This window comes from Chelonoidis abingdonii, chromosome 6 (genome assembly GCF_003597395.2).
Source record: "Chelonoidis abingdonii isolate Lonesome George chromosome 6, CheloAbing_2.0, whole genome shotgun sequence".
In the NCBI taxonomy this organism is placed as follows: Eukaryota; Metazoa; Chordata; order Testudines; family Testudinidae; genus Chelonoidis; species Chelonoidis abingdonii.
The window spans coordinates 108,200,016-108,219,130 of record NC_133774.1 but is presented as its reverse complement, the minus strand read 5'-3'; the positions used below and the strand labels follow the sequence as shown (position 1 = coordinate 108,219,130).

The window sequence follows — 19,115 nt, the reverse complement described above, 5'->3', positions numbered from 1 at the left end:
CTCAAGACTATCTTCCTACCAAACTGTAAGTTCTTGCTCTAAATGCTGAGGCTACTAGAAATTTTTTTAACTGTTCTTGTAATATTGCAAATGAAATATACCAGTTTTTAACTTGCCTCACTCTCTAGCAACTATCACATAGTTTTTGCTGAAACATTTAAAAAAAAGTTCATCAGGAGGCACAGAGCAATCACAACCCGTTTTAGTCCAGACAGTTACATTTTGTGGAAGTTACAAGCAACTGAAAACAGAAAGATTAAGCATCCTTAGCTACAGAACATAGTTACTTCTCCAACTATAAAGCATAACTAGTAAGGCCTTATCATTAGTAGCACCATCATGTGACATCAATGACAAATGCCTAAGGATCTGAAAGAGTTGCGCAAAGTTATTTTTAGCTGAACTTCAGGGCTAGCATTAGATCCAAGACTTAGCTGCACTGACTCTCAAAATGAATATGTGAAATTTTATGTGTTTGGTTATGCCATCTGTAAAATGAGGTTACTCCTGCATTCCCATATCCAGAAGTGCGTTGAAACTTAGATGAATGAGTATTATGCAAATACAGAGCATCCTTAACAAATAGCAGCCAAAACTCCTAACTCTCATCCTAATAGTGTAACCATAGACCGCCTTCCCTTCCCAGAATCAAGAATAGAACCCAAGAATTTTGATTTCTAGCATTCTACTACTGTCTTACAAATAGTTCTATAAGCTGCTGGCAAAGTATGTGTCATGTTTCTTTCTAATGGCTAGTGCATAAAAAAGGCTAACAACCTACTACTGCTATTTGCTCTGGTATCTTTAGCTAAAGTAGTGGGGCTCTGTGCTGTGGATTTGAATGTTGTGGATTCAAATCTTTATGGTCACTTAGGTAGGATTTTGTAACAGTTGAACAGGATGGAGTTTATTTTTTCATTTTCTTAAAAAAAAAAAAAAAAATCCCCAAAATCCTAAGTAATTCCGTACAAAAAAGTATTTAAAAAGAATTTTAACATTACAGAGTTAAACACTAAAAAGGCAAGAAGCACCAGGTTAACGATTGGCTGAAGGTATGCAAGGCGTGGTGATAGTCTTTTCTGTGCATCTTTTAAACGGAACAATGGAAACTGTTCAGTGCTGTGCTCTTTTGAAAATCTGGCACAGTACATAATCTTCTCTTACAATGGGTTTAAAATAAAAAAACTGTTTATTTTTAATATTTTAATGGGGGAACATTTTGTCTCATAGGGTCAGTGTCAACAGGTGTTGGCAAGAATAAGGCGTTGCTGGTAATTCATCTACACTAATCTATTATAATTACACTTTTGCCCAATCTTATGTAAGTAAGGCTATTAGTCACGGGTATTAAGTCATGGACAGGTTACGGGCGATAAACAAAAATTCATGGCCTGTGACCTATCCATAACTTTTACTATATAAATACCCCTGATTAAAATTTAGCAACTCCTGAGGCCCTGGGCTGCTGCTGCTCTGGGGGGCTCCAGGACACCTGTGTTCAGGAGGGCCCTGGGGGCTGACAGCTAGCCCCAGCACTGGTGGTGTGGGATGACTGCTGTTCTGAGGCCTGCAGGACTGCTGCTCTGAAGGCCTCTGTGGCGGCCCTTGGGACTGCTGCTACTCCGGCAGCCCCTGAGGCCAGCGGCACTGGCACCAGCTGCCTGGGGCTGCTCGAGCAAGCGGGTGGTGTGGCTGGCCCCAGGGTCTGTCTCAGCAGCCGCCCTGTGCGACTGGCTCCACTGGCCACTGCTCTGACCCTGGGACTGCTGCTCAGGTGCTCCCTGGGGCCAGATGCCCGGGGTCACCCGAGTAGTGCTGGTGTGGCTGGTCCCAGGCCCACTCCTGGGAAGACTGCTCGGACGCTCCCTGGGGCTGCCCAAGCAGCAGCTGGTGCGGCTGACCCCGGGGCCAGCTGGTTGGGTGGCTCTGGGATCAGCCGACCAGCCGAATTTGTGAGTTTTGTGACCTCCATGACAGAATCGCAGCCTTAACCAAAAGTCTACTGAGGTATTACTTTTCAATCTCTTTAAAAAGTCACTTTGATAGCATTTAGTGCAGACATGAAAATTGATCATGTTTATGTTTTTGATACCAAAATATCAGGTCAGTCTTGTCAATTAGAAATGAGTTGAAATGAATATTTTCAGCAAAATTGGTAATATTAAGACTTCATGGTCAAAAACGAATGTTTCCCTGTGAAATTATGAATAATGGCAGATAATGTCAATCCATTAATACCTGTTACAGTTTCTAAGGCATCTGTATGGTGCTCTTGTATATACTAAATATTGCTGCCAAAACACGGCTATAACAAATTTATAATTTCAGTAGTCCATACGTGCGTCAAGCAATATGAGTTCTGAATAAGAATGTAATCTCTGTGGTATAGTAAATGACAGTGTGTTCCCTTTTGTCACTTTCTGTTCAAAAGAATACTCCTTCTTTGTTGCCTAAATTATTAATAGAGATAGCACAAAAGAAAATTCTTTTAAACTGATAAAAGAGAGACACGTTTTAATTTTTTATTCTAATACCACAGATTAGGTGTTCATTGTAGGCTCTAATACTGCAGTATGAAGGAATTTCAAAAAATAGATTTTTATAGTGCCAACCTTACAGACATTTTATCTTCAAGCTGATTGGACCGATAACTTCAAGATATATATTTTCTTCCTGATTGTGTCTTTCTTGCAATTATATATAATTGTGCATACCGTGTGCTTCCATTGATGAGACTTGTGAACTTGAAAATAACTCCATTGTTGTTTTAGAGCCTGATTTTTCTAAAGTGCCAATCGCTTCTGGTCAGGTTCTGAATACCCTCATCCTCCAATGACTTTAAAGAGAGTTGAGGAACTCAGCACCTCAAAGTATCAGGCCCTATAACGCACCAGAATATTCTATACCATGTATTCACTTATGTAGTAGGAATGGATCATGAGGACTGTATTTTTATTAAAGGGTTAAGTATGTGACTGAAAATTACATAGAGCACCAGCACAGTAGTACTCAGAGAGTGTACACTGCTGGCATATTAGCAATGTAATTTTAAAACCCATGTGACAGACACATCAGGAAGCAAGTGTATGTGTAAAATTGTGTGTAAAATTCATACCACAGCTTGATTAAAGACTTCTTTCCTTTAGCTAGAAAACTTCATTTTAAATGTTAGGGGAGACCTAAGAAATCCATCTTAAGAATTTTATTGCTACATATTTTACTATTTGTAACACCCATGTTTTTGCATGCCTTTTCAAAAAATTCTTTACAAGCTAATCTGATATTTGCTTATCTCAGTAGCCTATTTTGCATTTCTGTACAAATTCTTCCAGCCCGACAATCATGCATAATTTCACTTCATATTGAAATATTCACTTCATAACACAGAGAATATACAATCTCTGATTATTTTACCTAGAGTTTTTCCTAAAAACTACAGTAAACCAATAGATCCCTCTGTCCTCCATCACTTTCATTTTTCTGTTTCAGGGCATTCACTGGTATAAATTCTGTCATTCATATTTTTACAGTAAATGCATTGTTTCCTAAGTTTGTGTTGCCAATTTTTCCTTTTGTTTTGGTGACACTCCACTTCTTGAAGTCAGGAGATAAGGAACATTTCCCTTTTCCTGTGACCTGTTGTTCGTGTATATATCTAAAAGCTTTGGATGTTACAACATCTTAAGTATTATGTCAGTTGGTTATTTATTTCAGTTTATGCTAACTACTAAAATGAGCTCCCACCCTAAACCCTAGATGAGGTAAACAGTTAATATATACAGTTATACAGAGGAGGCAGACTTCCCCAGTTTCTCCATGTGTATAGCACTACAAGTAGCACAAATGTAAACAAAATTTAAGCTCCTCCATATAGTCATCCCTCACTACCCAGACTCTCATAAATGTCCTGTTGCTCAAGGCAAAGGAGAAGATGCATTTATGTTTTGTTTCCTCTTCGTCAGTATGTCTTTCACAGCTGCAGTGCAAGCATGTCCTACAGCTTAAGAATTTGATTCTGTTACTTTGGAAAGGAGCTGAAGAATTGGCTGAAATTTTTTTTTTATTATTTAGATCAGACGTGTTCAAATCTTATTATGCTGAGAGTGGCATTTTCAGGTTTCCAGTAAACAGATGGTTATCCCAATTTTGATGTACATTTACATACATTTTAATAACACAATAAATGACCAGAGCAGTATTTTTGTTCATATTTCCCTTCAAAGAGGAATTGAAATTGTATGAATTCACTTGAAGTTAGAAGCTGCAGTTGATCACCTGGAGTGAAAGGGCAATGGGAAGCAGTGTCTTGTGACTCTGGTCCACGCCTCATGCACTTCTGATTTATTGTTCCAAGAAAATATTTGTTGTTGTTATTCATGCAACACCAACTTTGTGTAGCGCTTGTTTGTTATTAGTCTATAGTCACTGATTTGGGTCCTGTTCCTGCTGCCATTAAAATAAATGGCAATACTCCTGTTTGTTTCAGCGTGAGCAGGACCAGAGCCTAGGTTATTCATTTCCATATGTTTGCCAATATGGTGATGATGAGGTGTAATTATTTTCATTCCAAACTGAAGAAGGATTCTAGTGTTTTTGTTTCAAAACTGTCACTTTCTTCATTTGAGACATGACCTGCAGTCATTGTAGTTGCTTTGCTGTTCAGGGGAGATCATCTCACTTTCAATTTAGTTCCCAAAACACTCTGAATATTTATGTTTTGTACATCTCTATTTCCAATCTCCACATTTAGTCCCAGAGAGAACAGCTTCTTTTTCTCACATACAGTGTTGTTGTGGATAATTTTATTTCTAATGAGTAATTTTGGGGAACTTTTAAATGACATCTGTATTCTACCATGTATATAAGTTCTCAGCTGCTCCGGGTACACTCTTGCTGACTTCTCTGAGCAACTAACATACATTGAGTAGACTGAACAGTCCTTGGATACGCTGAAGATTGATCTATCCCAGGTCTTGACAGCTGTAGAGATAACTTTTCGTGCCAACTTCAGGCTGGCTATGCAGCCCTGTTTCAGAAGAAATTTTTTGGCTCCCAAAACCATTCAGAGCACAGTCTTACCAAGTCCATTAATTGTGCCAAGAGTTTAAAAAAGCAGTTTGAACTTTTTTCTTAACGCTGTAATAATTGTCAGCTAATATTATTACTTCTATTAGACCAAACCTGTAATTATTAATAGATTTAAATCAAAACATTTTAATAACTAAATTATTTCTCTAGTTTGAGAGAAGTAAGGCTAAATATTTAATGGTAACTTTCTGCACTCAGTGTCTGACATTTTACAATTGTTACAATTAGAAATTCTGTACATGTACATGTCTTGCCGTTAATTTTCTTTGCAGGTGTTAAAGTTCACAAAGACTTTAACCAAAGGAAGTGTAAATCATAGATTATTACAAGTAGCATGTGGCTGAAAACATTAATTCTTATGTTGAATTATTTTAACATGACCCTTTTGGTCTCCATAATTGACAAAAAGTTGCACCATCCTGCATTTTCATAATAAAAGTATAAGGCATGCATTGATTTGGATCACAGTATCTTACCACTAATACACTGAAGCTTAGACCATGTCTGGCACCTTCTCCTCATGATTCTTTGTTTGCCCGTTCATAGTTTGAAGGGAATAATTGATCCTTAAATGTTGAGTCCTACCATCCAAAACAAATAGTACAGGTAGAACAGTTACTACTTTTTTGGGTACTGTAATTTAATGCAGTTTAATTGATTAATAGGTGATTTAAAATTCTTTTAAAAAAGAAAATGTACATTTTCCTTCTGTATTGTTTCAGCACCCATGTTTACAAACTTTTTTCAAATTTCAGTTATGGTTTGAAGATTTGGGTAAAAAATTCATTTGTTTTTTACTTCATGTAAATGAGATCATTCATCCCTACCTCTGGTATACTACCACAGGCTGATAGCATTTCTTATTGGAGCAATGCATGCTTCTGGAGGAATTTTGTGCTACTGTGCAATGCAGAGTTTGCACAGAATTCCAGGTTTCCCCTGCAGAATTGGGGCTGCAGAGCTGCTGGCCACCACTAGGGGCACTGGACTCTGCAGAGCCCAGATCACAGTGAGCTGAGCACCCGGCCCAGTGGTGATAGAGGCTGCATGTTTTGGCTGCCCAGTTTGATCCTCACTCTCCCAGGGACAGGGGAGTGCCTGGGAGACCCAGCTACGGCAGAGGGTGAAAAAGGGCAGGGCTGTACTACACCACATCCCCCGACAGGACAGTAAATAAGCTGGGGGGAGTAAAGGCTCTGGCAGTGCAAATGTCTTGGACTAGGGGGTGCCCCATGGCTTGGCTCTTGGGGGAGAGGGGTGCAAGTGTCTGGGCTCTGGTGGTGCCTGCAGCTGGGCTCTGGGGGAAAGGGCTTGCAGGTGTTTGTGCTCTGGGGGCCCCACACAGCGCCCTCCAGTACCCCCCAACTTGGACCTGGGTTGTCGGATGTATTTCTTTAACTCTCTGAAGAAAGTGCAAGTCCTGAGTTTTTCTGCATTGTGCCAGGGTAGAAAAATGCTCTGTTCAGAGTTGTGTGTACCTGAAAGTTGCAGGACGCAGTATTTTCTCCTCCTTTCTAGTGAAACCCTCCTTCTCAATATCTTTCCCGTTAGTAATCTGCCTTTATAGCTAGCAGGCAGGAATTTTCAGTATAAAGTATGGGGCAGTCTCCAGTGTTTAGTCTAAGTCTTATGAGTGTATATCCAGCTCCTGGAGTCATGTGAATACATTAGAATCTCAACTTTCATTTAAAAAATAAAGTTAAGGTTCTAATGTTGTCAGTTGCAGAGAAGCTTGGAAAAAGTGACACACTTGTGGTTGAGATAAGGAAACTCCGAACCAAGAAGGTAAATAAAGAAACCTCAAACTATATTTTAAAAAATGTAATGATTTTTAAGCCCGCCACATGATTTTTGGTAACCTGATGTATGTTTTTAAAAGGATTGGGATTGGCAATATTGGATTACTTCTTCCATTCTTGATGAATTTGTAGGTCTGCAAATAGGATAGCATTTGGATTTCTGCTTACTTACTGTCTGATACTATAAGGTAAATTTATGCAATGTAAGTTTAACTTGTATATTTAAGACAGAGTGATTTGTTTGGATGCCCATGCCAACTCGGTATCCATTGGCTACAATGATTGTAATAAATTACCTGAGAAGGAAAAGAATTAACACTGTTTATTTACCAACTGCTTTTTTTTTTAATTGTTTAGACATACTTGTGTTCTCTCCCCCTTTGTCCCTTCGTTCTCTTCTCCATTGTGCTGAAGAGGTTTGTTTTGATTTATAATTAAAGTAGTGCTATTTAGAGTTGAAGGGCCACTGACTTACTGATTTTCTCCCCTAAATAATTTAAAAGAAATCACAACTCTATCATTATTATTTACTGTATTTGACTTGATTTTTCTTTGTCTTTATGTGAGCGTTTGTATGTCGATGCTTTTTTCCTGCTGTAGGTATAAGATGTTTGGTATCTTAAAAAGATTTTGAACTAATTTTAAAAAATCCTGTAGTACTTCTGTTTTTCACTGACTTAAACTGTGCTTGGAAGCCTGAAAAGAAATTATTTCTAAATTTGGAAAATATTGGTATCTTATATTCTGTTTCAGCTGGAGAAGGAGCAGCCATGGCATTTAAAATATATGTTCTGAAATATCTAGATATTTGGGAGTGTAATAGGGTGGTGTCTACCGCGAGTGCCCCCAAGCCGATTGCGTGTGCCTGCACTTAGTCTGCGGTGACCTCTGTCAGTGGTTTCTCAAGCGCGTTTTCAGTAACTCAGACCTCTGGCTGACTCACACGCACAGAGTCTGTATGTGAAACAAACCAGACCCCTTCTGGGGTAATCAGTCCACCAGGGGCCTATCCCAGTACCCCTCCGTTGGCATCCCTGTAGCTGTCCATGGGCTCAGTCCTTAAATAGTCCCGGCCTTGGTATGAGGCCGTACCCTGAAGCCCTCCCTGCCTCAGTCCCACAGCCTCTTCTTGACTTGTCTTCAAATAGTTCCTCGACTGTGGTATGGGGCTGTGCCCCAGGGCTTCCTCCCTGGATACTCTTCATGCTTTCTGGGCCTTTCTGGCCCCAGCTGTTCTTCTGTCTTCAGTCCCAGCAGCCAGCCAGGAGCTCCTGCTTGCTCCCCTGGTTCCTGCCATCAACTGATCTGTTCATGGTCCTGCTGCGCCTTCAGCCAGCTCAGAACACAGTCCTCACTCCTCCAGCTCCAGGTGGCATCTCGCTGTCTCTAGCACTGCAGTTCCTTGGGCCCTGAGTGGCTACTCCCTGCAGCCTTTCTGTTTGGCTGCTTCCCCACAGCCACTGTAGAACACTTGCAGGAGTTCTCTACTGCACTTTTCTGGGATGGGGTATGGTAGGACCCTGAGGACTCCAGCAGGGGCCTCTTGCCCTAGTCCAGTAGTTCTCAAACTTTTGTATTGGTGACCCCTTTCACACAGCAAGCCTCTGAGTGCAACCCCCGCCCCCTTATAAATTAAAAATACATTTTTTATATTTAACATTATTACAAAATCTGGAGGTTAAGTGGGGTTTGGGAGTGGAGGCTGACAGCTTGCAACTGCCCCATAATAACCTCATGACCCTATCACAACCCCCAGTTTCAGACCCCTGCCCTAGTCCACCTTGTCACAGGAGATAATGTGTAATAGCAGTGAGGGGGTTGCAAGTAGTTAATGGAAACCAGCATGGGGCTCAAATAATTGTTGGGTAATTTACGTTAAACACTTGGATGAGATATTTTTGTAGAGAGCACAACAGTTTAAAATGAAAATTGATCTTGCAACAAGTTGACAGCATGTAAAGTGCATCTATTACATGGTCCTTATTATTCCATAATTATTTTTTTAAATAAAAATTAAAATGATGAAACAAAATTCCCTCCCCTCCCCCTCCAGTAAATCACATCCTGCTGCCATTGAAATCAATGGAAAGTGCCATTGACTTAAATTGTGTAGAGCAGAGCTGGGTACAAACTCCACTGAAGTCAGCAGAAAGACTCACATGGACTTGAGTGGGCTTTGGATCAGGCCCTATACACTTATCTTATTGTGGAGCTCTGCTTATGGCTCTGTAGTTAAGGTTTCAGATAAGTTCAGTTGTGAGCCCTATTTCTAGCCTCCTTATAACTCTGGATATGGACACTGATTTGTTGAAAAAAATATGAGATTTTACTCTGAAGGCTATGGAGAAGTTTTCTGCGAAGTTGGAAGAAAATTCTTCGGTTGATGAGTAATAGAACACTCAAAAGAATACCTTGATTTGAAAACTTGCCTAATGCTTATTTGAGTTCCTCTAGTTTAAAAAACAAACAAACAAAAACCTTGTTACTACCTTTTCATATTTTCCAGATAGTTAAATCTTGAAAACTAGTACAGAGGTTGCCATTTGAAAGAAATAAGATGTAATTAAGTAAAATCACTAATGATTATTATATATAATGGTAATAGTTATAGCCTTTTGTGTGGGATAGTGTATTAGGCTTTAGGGTCCCATGTGGAGGTATAGATCTGTTTTGCTGGCTGACTCTGGAAATCAGACCACCAGGGGTCAAATTGAAAAAGAAAATATAGTGGCACTCTTCCACGCTCTGCCCACAAAATAAATTGCCCACTTGAGATGTCAAAATCAGCTGCTGCTCTCAGAATTGTGCAGATGTTCAAAATATGTTCACGTATCCTCTCTGGGTTGTGCTCATCTCAGTGGATTTGGCTTTTTGATTGAGGAAAAATGTGATGGTAATCTCCTAAACCCAACCCTCTTGTGGTGCCAAAATGAGCTTTCACTCACAATAGATTGTATAGACTTTCATAACATGATAGTTTTTCTTCTTTGTTCTATACTTTGATATGGAGTGAAATAGTTAATGTTGTCATTTTAAATTATCACTATAGGCATTTGAGCTAGCACTCATTGAAATGAATTGGGCACTTTATACCTCTCGGAGCTCTTGTTTCAGGCTCCTTGCAAGCTCAGGCGGATATAGATTTATAGATTCTAAGGTCAGAAGGGGATTATTGTAATCGTCTAGTCTGACTTCCTATATAACACATGCCATAGAATTTCCCCAAAATAAGTCCTAGAGCATATCTTTTAGATGAACACCCAATCTTCATTTAAAAATGGTTAGTGATGGAAAATCCACCCCAACTCTGGGTAATTTGTACCAGTGGTTGGTTAATCTCTGGATAATTTGTACCAGTGGTTGGTTAATCTTGTGGTTAAAAAAATGATACCATATTTCCAGTCTATTTAGCTTCAATATCCAGCCATTGGATCACATTATACCTTTCTCTGCTAGATTGAAGAGTCCATTATTAAATATTTATTCCCCATGTCGACACTTATAGTATATAATAAGGTCACGCCTTAACCGTCTCTTTTTCAAGCTAAGTAGATTGTGCTCTTTGAGTCTATCACTATAAGCATATTTTCTAATCCTCTAATCGTTTTCTTGGCTTTTCTGTGAACCCCCTCCAAATAACATCCTTCTCGTATTGTAGGCACCAGAACTGGACACAGTATTCCAGCACTGTTTTGCCAGTACCAAATACAGAAGTAAAATAACTTCTCCACTCCTACTTGAGATTTCCTTATATATTCCAGGATCACATTAGCTCCTTTGGCCACAGGTCACACTGGGAGCTCATGTTCAAATGATTACCTACCACAATCCTGAAATCTCTTTTAGAGTCCTTGATAGTCACCTATCCTTTAAGTATGGCCCACATTCTTTGTTCCTAGATGTATACATTTACTCTTTGCCATATTAAAATGCATATTGTCTGCTTGCTTCCAGTTTACCAAGCAATTCAGATCACTCTGAATCAGTGATCTTTTTTTCTCCTTATTTACTCACTCAGTGTTTGTGTCATCTGCAAACTGTATCCATGATGATTTTGTTTTGTTCTAGGTCACTGATAAAAATGTTAAATAGTGTAGGGCCAAGAACTGATCGCTGCAGTACACCACTGGAAATACACCTTCTCAATGACTATTCTCCATTTACAGTTACATTTGAGATATATCAATTAGCCAGGATTTAATCTGTTTCATGTATGTCATGTTAATTTTATATCGTTCTAGTTTTTTAATCAAAATACTGTGCAGTGCCAAGTCAAATGCTTTACAGAAGTCTAAATATGTTACGTTGACATTATTACCTTTTATCAGCCAAACTTGTAAACTCATCAAAAAAAAGATATCAAGTTAGTTTGACAGGATCTATTTTCCATACACTCATGTTGATCTGCATTAATTACAGTACCCTCCTTTTATTCTTTATTAATCAAGTCCTGTATCAGCCACTTTATTATCTTCTCCACTTGGAATCATTGTAATGCTGACAGGGTTATAATTACGCAGGTCTTCCTGTTTATCCGTTTTAAAAACTGGCACAATATTAGTTTTTTTCCAGTCTTCAGGAACTTCCCTGTTCTTCAAGACTTATTTAAAATCAACATTAATGATATAGCAATCTCCTCAGCTGGCTCTTTAAAAACTCTGGGTGCAAGTTATCTGCTGATCTGCTGATTACCTGCTGATTTAAAAATGTCTAACTTTCGTAGTTTCTGTTTAAATTCTCCAGAGCTACTGGTAAAATGGAAGGAGTGTTATCACCATACGATGAGACTATATCATCTGCTTTTTCCCCAAATACAGAACAGAAATACTTATTAAACACTTCTGCCTTTTCATTATTATTATTGATAACTTCAGTGGACGAATACCATTTTCAAGATTTATACTATATTTAAAAAAACCAATTTCTTATTTTCCTTAACTCTGCTGGTCATAGATTTCTGCTTGTGTCTCTTTGCTTCCCTCATCAATTCTCTACAATTCCTAACTTCTGAAATATATTTTTCACTGTCAACTTCCCCTTTCTTTCATTTGTTATCTGTTATTTTTTCCTCACAACATCTGTTATCAAGGTTTTCTTTGCAACGACAACTTACTTTCTTTCAAAGCTGAGATTCTAGAGAGCAAGAAGGTATATTTAGAGAGAAGCCAATATACTGTACTGCCATGTACCATCCATTTTTGAGCCTTGTTTTCAGACAAATTGGGTCTTATTAGAACCAATTTATGAAGATAAAAGAATAAATGGCTCACCAAGGTGAAAAAGCTGGAGGGAAAGACAGGAAGCCCTGTAAATAAAAGACTTGTAATAAGATAGTTTTTCTCTTTGGAAAAGGAAATGTTTAATTTTCAAAACATGTTGACCAGCTCTACTTTTGAATATTTTAGAAGAGCAATTACAACACTGTGTATTGTCACATGCCCCACTAATTTGCCCCTTGTTCAAAACTGGGGTCTGACATGGAGAGAGGAAATAGATTTTCTTCATCAAGCAGCAGTAATATTGCACTGTAGAGGAAGATGTTTGATAATTTGTAAAAGTAGCCACTGCTTTCTAGTTCAATTCCCTTATGTGAAAGTGGAGTTCTGAGCCAGCTGGGTAGTTTACTCCCTAGGGCATTCTATGCCAAAAAATTAAAAATTCTGCGCCAAAAAATAAAAATTCGTGCACAATATTTTAAAATTCTGCATTTTTTTTTTTTGTCAAATAAATGTGGAGGCTCCAGCATGGCATTGGGGAGCAGAGGCCACTGGCTGCACAGAGGTAGAATATCACTGTGCAGCTTTCCCATCGGGACACAGACTTAGCAGTGAGACTGCATCCATCCCTGACACAGAACAAGGACCAGGCTTGCTCCAGAAGCACCTAGGTCCCCGTCCCTTTGTACCAGGTGCACCAGGTGTGGGCTTAGTGTGGGGGGATCCAGGTGTGGGTTGAGAGGGTTCTGTATGGGGCAATCTGGGTGCAGACGGCTCAGTGAGAGATCTGGGTGCAGGAGGATCTGGATGCACAGGGGATTGTTGGGAGGTTCTGAGTGTAACGATAATGGGACTCTGCAGGGAGGGTCCAGGTGAAGATAGTTGGAGGTCAGCAGGAGGGGTGTCTGGGTGGGGGGGAATAGAGCTCAGCAGGGAGGTCAGATGTGGGGGGCTCACTGGTGGGGTCCAAATGCTGGGGGAGTGGGGCTCAGTAGTGTGGGGATCCAAGTGCAGCTGGTTGGGGCATGATACCATGGGGATCTGGGTGGGGGTGGCTTGTTGGGGGGATCCAGATGAAGCGAGAGTGGGTTGTTGGAGGTTTCTGGGTGCAGGGGAGTTGAGGCTTGGTGGGAGGGTCTTGGTATGAGGGGGTGTGGATGCACAGGGGTTGGGCAAATGGTGGAGCAGTTCCCTGTATAGGTTGGACACTTCTGGAGTAGACCATTGAGGGGGAATATTGATGCAGTTACCCTGAAATTGTGACTACCATCTAATTTAGGATAAAACTGTCTGGTGCACGTGAATGAAACCATAATTCTAAATGTGGAAAACTAATATCAGTATTCGAATAAAATGCATAACAGTGCATTTTCAACTTAATTTTAACCTAAAATCTATTCTCAGCTCTCCTGCTGCAGTTTTAAAATGCGGAGGATAATTACACACCTTTTCTTGTGGGATATGGATTTTATTTTCATTGGAATGACCCTGGATTTAGCCTCTCCTTACCTTAAGGCTTTGATTCTCAGCCTGGGGGTTGCCAAAAGGGGTTAAAGAGTCATGAGCATAGTGTCTTTGTGTCATGGAGTGTGGGGGAGACCAGGCTCTGCACCCCCAGCTTCCTGCGATTCACTTTGACTCTCAGCCAGCCAGTAAAACTTAAGGTTTATTGGATGACAGGAAACAGTCCCAAGCAGGGCTTGAAGGCACAACCAGTACCCCTTCGCCAGGTCCCTCTGGTGGGCAAGGAGCTTAGCCCTCAGACTTGGAGTTCCCTGCGTCTTCTCAGCCAGCCCAAACTGAACACAAAAACCCCTCCAGCCGACTCACTCCCTTCCCCCGGCTCCTCCTCTCCTTTTGTCCAGTTTTCTGGACTTTCCTGTTGCTTCTAAAGCATCTATATTAAATAAATTTGTTAGTCTCTAAGGTGCCCCAAGTATTCCTGTTATATTTAAAATCTTTGTTGCATGAAGGAGAAATTTGTCCTCTGTGTTATTTGTTCTCTGTCAAAATGTTCTGCTTCTAGTAAAAGCTGTTTTTTGCTGCAAGATCAGAAAGTTCTCGGTATCATTAGAAGATTCTATCCTCGGTATAAGAGACTGAATTCTTCCAGCAGGGGAGATGAATTTAGGAAAGTCAGATTTGCTCCTCTGGTGAAGGAGCGAATTGCATTTCTTTTATATCTAGAACTGAAGGAGGAGTGAGAGCTGTCACTGAAGACTTATCGATTGGCATTTTAGAAAGATATTTTACTATTTCTGCACTAATACTTTTAAATTAGTCTCTCTTTGTTGAGTTGGACATCTGTTGAAGCAGGCAAGTAAATACATCATCTTGAGCAGTAAAGTCATTGGACTTTTCTCTTAAAATATAGTTCTTAATAATTTAACTTCTGAATATTAATACTAATAGTTCATTATTCTGTAAAAGTTGTATGATAAACATACATATTTTGCATTGCTTATTTCTCTCTTCGTGTTTTTAAGGCTGATAAAGAATTTGTATGGTCTTTGTGGAAACGCCTCCAGGTGGCAAATCCAGATCTTACACAAGCGATCAGCTTGGTGGTGGAAAGGTGAGCTTGAAGACTTTCCGTATGATTTTTTTTTTTTTAAATCAAATATGCTAGATATCTCTTCTGTTTGATGCCACATGGTTTCATGTTTAAAAAACATTGTAAACAGTCTTAAACTTCTGAAATTATCTAGATCCTTTAATTTGTAAGAATGGTATCTTGAAACTTTAAGACTTCCTAAAGTCTGAGAGAGGAGTTTTTTTTTTTTTTTTTTAAATCTAAATAAACTTTAAAACTCTGTGCTTTCATCCAGACTGCTCCTTATGCACTGAATAATGTTCCTAATCTTATGTATAAGGAGTCTATCCTCACATCCCTCAGCTTCATTAGGTGTTATTCCTTTTTTTAAAAAAGAGTGCTAATGGTGGCTAGATTGAGTGGTAGTCAGTGACAGTTTTTATATACTGTGTACATACATGACGTACAGAATTTTAGGTTGCAAAATCAAGCACTCAGTAATTAGGTAATTCTAGAATTAAGGTTACCTGTGCAACTGTAATTCTGTTCCCTGGTACATAAGCATTTTGGTGAGGTCTTTAATTAAATGATCACATACTGTGTTTTTCCACAAAGTCCCTGCATTATTCAGTGGACAGGATGGACAGTGCTAAGTGAAAGAGGCAGCTGTTCAACACTTCTTTCTATCTCCAAGCCCTGCACTGAATAAATAATATCTTATTTACTGATGGCATTCATCACCATAGTATCTGGTTCTTAGAAATATTAATGAATATGATTGCCTTACAAATATTAATACATTTATCTGAACATTAGTTCTGTGACCTAGGGAAGTATGGTATCTGTATTTTGCAGATGGGGAATTGAGCCACACAGATACATATTGAGGCCAGAATTAGAAGAAGTGATCATTAATTGTTGGTGCTCAACTTAAGATAGCTGTGGCTTGACTTTCATAGAGGTTCTAATCACCTGAAGCTTCCACTGATTCCAGGTAGAGTTGTGAGTGTTCAGCACTTACGAAAATTTTGCCTCAGGTGTCACCCAGAAAGTAAGGAAAACAGTTATTGGCCACCTCTGAAAATTTTAAATTAAGTGAATTGCCCAACATCACGTAGAATGTCTGTGGTACAACAAGATACAACCCAGGTCTTGTGCGTCCCAGTCTGGCGCCTTAACCACAAAACCCCTTTTTGATTGCTGCAGTTCCCTCCCTTAATCACCAGTCATCAGCATCTGCTGTGAATATGGCCTGGGTTCTACAGTCAACAGCTCACTCACTCTACAACCATGTCTCATTTGCCATCCATCCTCTGCACTGAAAGGAGAAATGATTGTGTGGTAAAAATAGTATGTGATCATATAGTTAAAGTTGACGGCATAATGCATACACACAAGGTGACATAAATTGATGTTGCATGGGTAATGTGGCTGCATTAGAACATTCAGAAAATTCAGGAGTAATTCTAGAACAAGTTCTGCTGTGTATGTTCAGTTGATGACTTTTTGTGATTAATAATGTGTCCAAATCTGGACATCTTTTGATGAGGGCAGAAGATATTTCTCTGATCCCAGGACAATTCCCCTATCAAAGGTAAAGTTTTATTCCAAATCTCAGGCGTGCTAGAGCTGTTAAAAAAACAATGGCAAAACTGTTTCTTGGTAACGTCATTTTTGGAAATGGCGGAACCACTTTTGCTAAAAATTATTTATGTAAAAATATCAACCTGAGGCAGAGACTGAACACAGAAAACTGAAAGCTGATTGCATGAAAAACTTGGTAAAGTTCTGAGAAAGTGAAAACACGGAACTATAATGAGAAGTGTTGGGTATGTGCCTCTCCCTATAATTATAAAAGGAGTGTGTGTGTATTACATACAAAAAATGCATTAAAAGGAAGTTACTTTGGGCAAAGACAAGCTCACAAAAGTTAGGAATTGCCATTAAGTTGTATAGACTGTAGTCAGATACTGAAATATAGTTCAGACACTTTTATAGTCTCTTGTCTTCCCTTCCTCCAACTCTTCTTCCTAGGATTTTTTTCACACTTAATTGTTGCCTCATATTTTAAATTTGTTAGCATGCGATTCAGGACAAGGACTGTCATTATATATTTGTCGTCATGGCTAGCATGATGACACCCCAGTCCTAAATGGGGCATTTGGGTGTTACGCTAATATAAATTAAATATTTTACTTACTATTTATTATTTCAGTTTTCTTATTACTATCATGAAAAACCTATGTGTTATCCTTTTATATATTCTATAAAAGAGTGTGGTAGGTAAGAAAACATTCCATAATATTATTTTATGGTGCATCTATTGATTTTACTGAAGTTGAAATTTGAAATCTGTTTTGGATTACTCTTTTCTTTTTTTTCTTGTCTCTGCAATGTTTGTTGTCCATTTTTGGCTGTTGAGTCTCATATTCTGATTTTGTTTTGTGTGCAAAAGAGTGCTGACAGTACTGTTCATGCACTTCTCTAATCCTAAGTGCACTCTGTTGCTTCTATTTCTTAAAAGAATATTGTTTGATGCAGTAGAACTGCTGTTGTGAATTCAAAGGTATGAATATCAAAGATGTGTGTGTAATGTCTTTATGATATGTCTCCCTCATTTTCTTGGCCAGAGTCATGGAATTTCCAGTTGCCTCTGGAGCATTTTTTCCATATCTTAGCATAACCGCAGAGGATCCTGGAGCAGTGTTTGGGTTTAGTTATTGCTAGGGATACCCATTCAGTGCAGATATGATTAATAAAACTCATAGCTTTGCACCTGATTATGGAGGTTTTGGTTTTTGATTTATAGAGCGCCTAGACTTTTCACTTTTTAAAACATTTGATCTTTTTTTTTTTTTTTTTTTTTTTTTTTTGCTTGAGGGGCCGGTCCCCTCTCCAGCAATCGCTTATAGCGCTGACTTTACCTATACATCTCTTTTTCTTCTTTTTGCTCCTATAACTGGGTTGTCTGGGCAGTGCCTCCTTGTGGCCTGTCAGTATGATTCACTCCAGTGCAGGTCCCTAATAGTTGGATGTTGACCTCACAGATCTGGTATTGTGGTACTGTAGCACTCTGGCTATGGCACACTTGAGTCCTACCCAGGAAAACAGTGAACATCAAAATAAGGATCATCCACGGGTTTACTGGTGGGAGCCTGCTCTGGGCTTGTCTCCATATGGCTAGTCTCTTTTTGATAGTCTTCCTGGGCTTAGTTGTCCAACCACCAAATGGCTTGTTTAGGTAGCAGGCTTCCACAGGGTCTTGCCTGGAAGCAGGTTTCCCTCGCTGAGCAAGTAAAGAGCTCTGTCTTCCTTCCCGGTTGTGAAACTTTCAAAGGGGTACCCAGAACTGAGTTATCTTACCCCCCTGCTAGAGTGACAGAGAGACTTGCTTGTGCTTAATGGGATATCAGTTTCCTGATGCCACCTGTCAGCCACCCAAGTAATCTCCTCAGGGCTCTGCTCGCCCTTACTTTGGCTTGCAGGTTAACAATAGGTGCACCCTGAGTCACACCTGAAGTATCACCACTGTGGTATTCACCCCCTGGTTCTAGACACTCACAGATATTACCAGGTTTGCTATCCCCCAAGGGACAGTGTATACACAAGTTTGTTTGATTCAACTGAGAATCAGTTCCTATATAATATTGCAGAATTGAGATATAGCAAAAACAATAATTTTATTATCAAAGGTTAAAATTTAAGAAATAGTGAGTCACGATAGCAAGTGGATGTAGAATTGGTTACATGTAAAAGAAAATCATAAAATGCAAATCTGAGTCTGTACTTATTAATGGTTACTTTTCCTGTTTAATAATGTAGATTTTCCCCTAAGGATTCAGTCTTGTGCAGAGCTAGCTGCTTTTCAGTCAAACCAGAGTCCAAGTGTTCAGAAATAACCAGGCTCCTCAAGGGGTGTTCTCAGTGAATGGACAACAAAATGCCTCCTTGCATTGTATTTATAGTCTTCAAAGTAAATTCCCTTTTGCTCTCCTCCCTCCCCTGCCCCAGACACAGGACAGCCCCTGTGGTTTAGTCTCCAGTGTCTTCCCATCCCCCTGTTTGTTCTGGTTCGGACTTGCTGGTCTAGAAGAGTGAATCCTTTCCAATCGCCCTCTGTGTCACACTTGTCAGCCTGAACTGGGCTAGGTGTTCTCCTTTTAATTCCCCTCTACATGCTTGTCATTAGCTGCAGATGTAGGGGGGCATGATCAATTGAGTCCATAGGCTCCTTAACCCCCTCATTGCCAATGTGAGGCCCATGTGCCGCATCACAGCCCCCTCCCCAGTTCCAAATCAACTTTCTCATCATATACAGCTCTAGTTTTCCACCAGCGTCTGACTTCTTGTGGCCTTTAGTTCTTCTGCCTTCCCACATCTCTTGTCCTTTCAGAAAACTTGTTCTCCTTTCCTCTGCTTCAGGAACCAAGAACGTTCTTTCTGTGCTCAAATGCCAGTATCACTTTCTCTCAACTCTAA

The 19,115-nt window shown here is 39.6% G+C and overlaps 1 protein-coding gene across 1 annotated transcript in view; it reads left to right on the top strand.

Moving 5' to 3' along the window:
* The window catches only part of CNTLN (centlein), a 617,317-nt gene that overhangs the window by 330,857 nt on the left and 267,345 nt on the right, over positions 1 to 19,115 (top strand). The window contains exon 3 of the mRNA XM_032801780.2: positions 14,590 to 14,678. Within this exon, the coding sequence (XP_032657671.1) occupies positions 14,590 to 14,678 (89 nt within the window). The remainder of the gene's footprint in view (positions 1 to 14,589; positions 14,679 to 19,115) is intronic.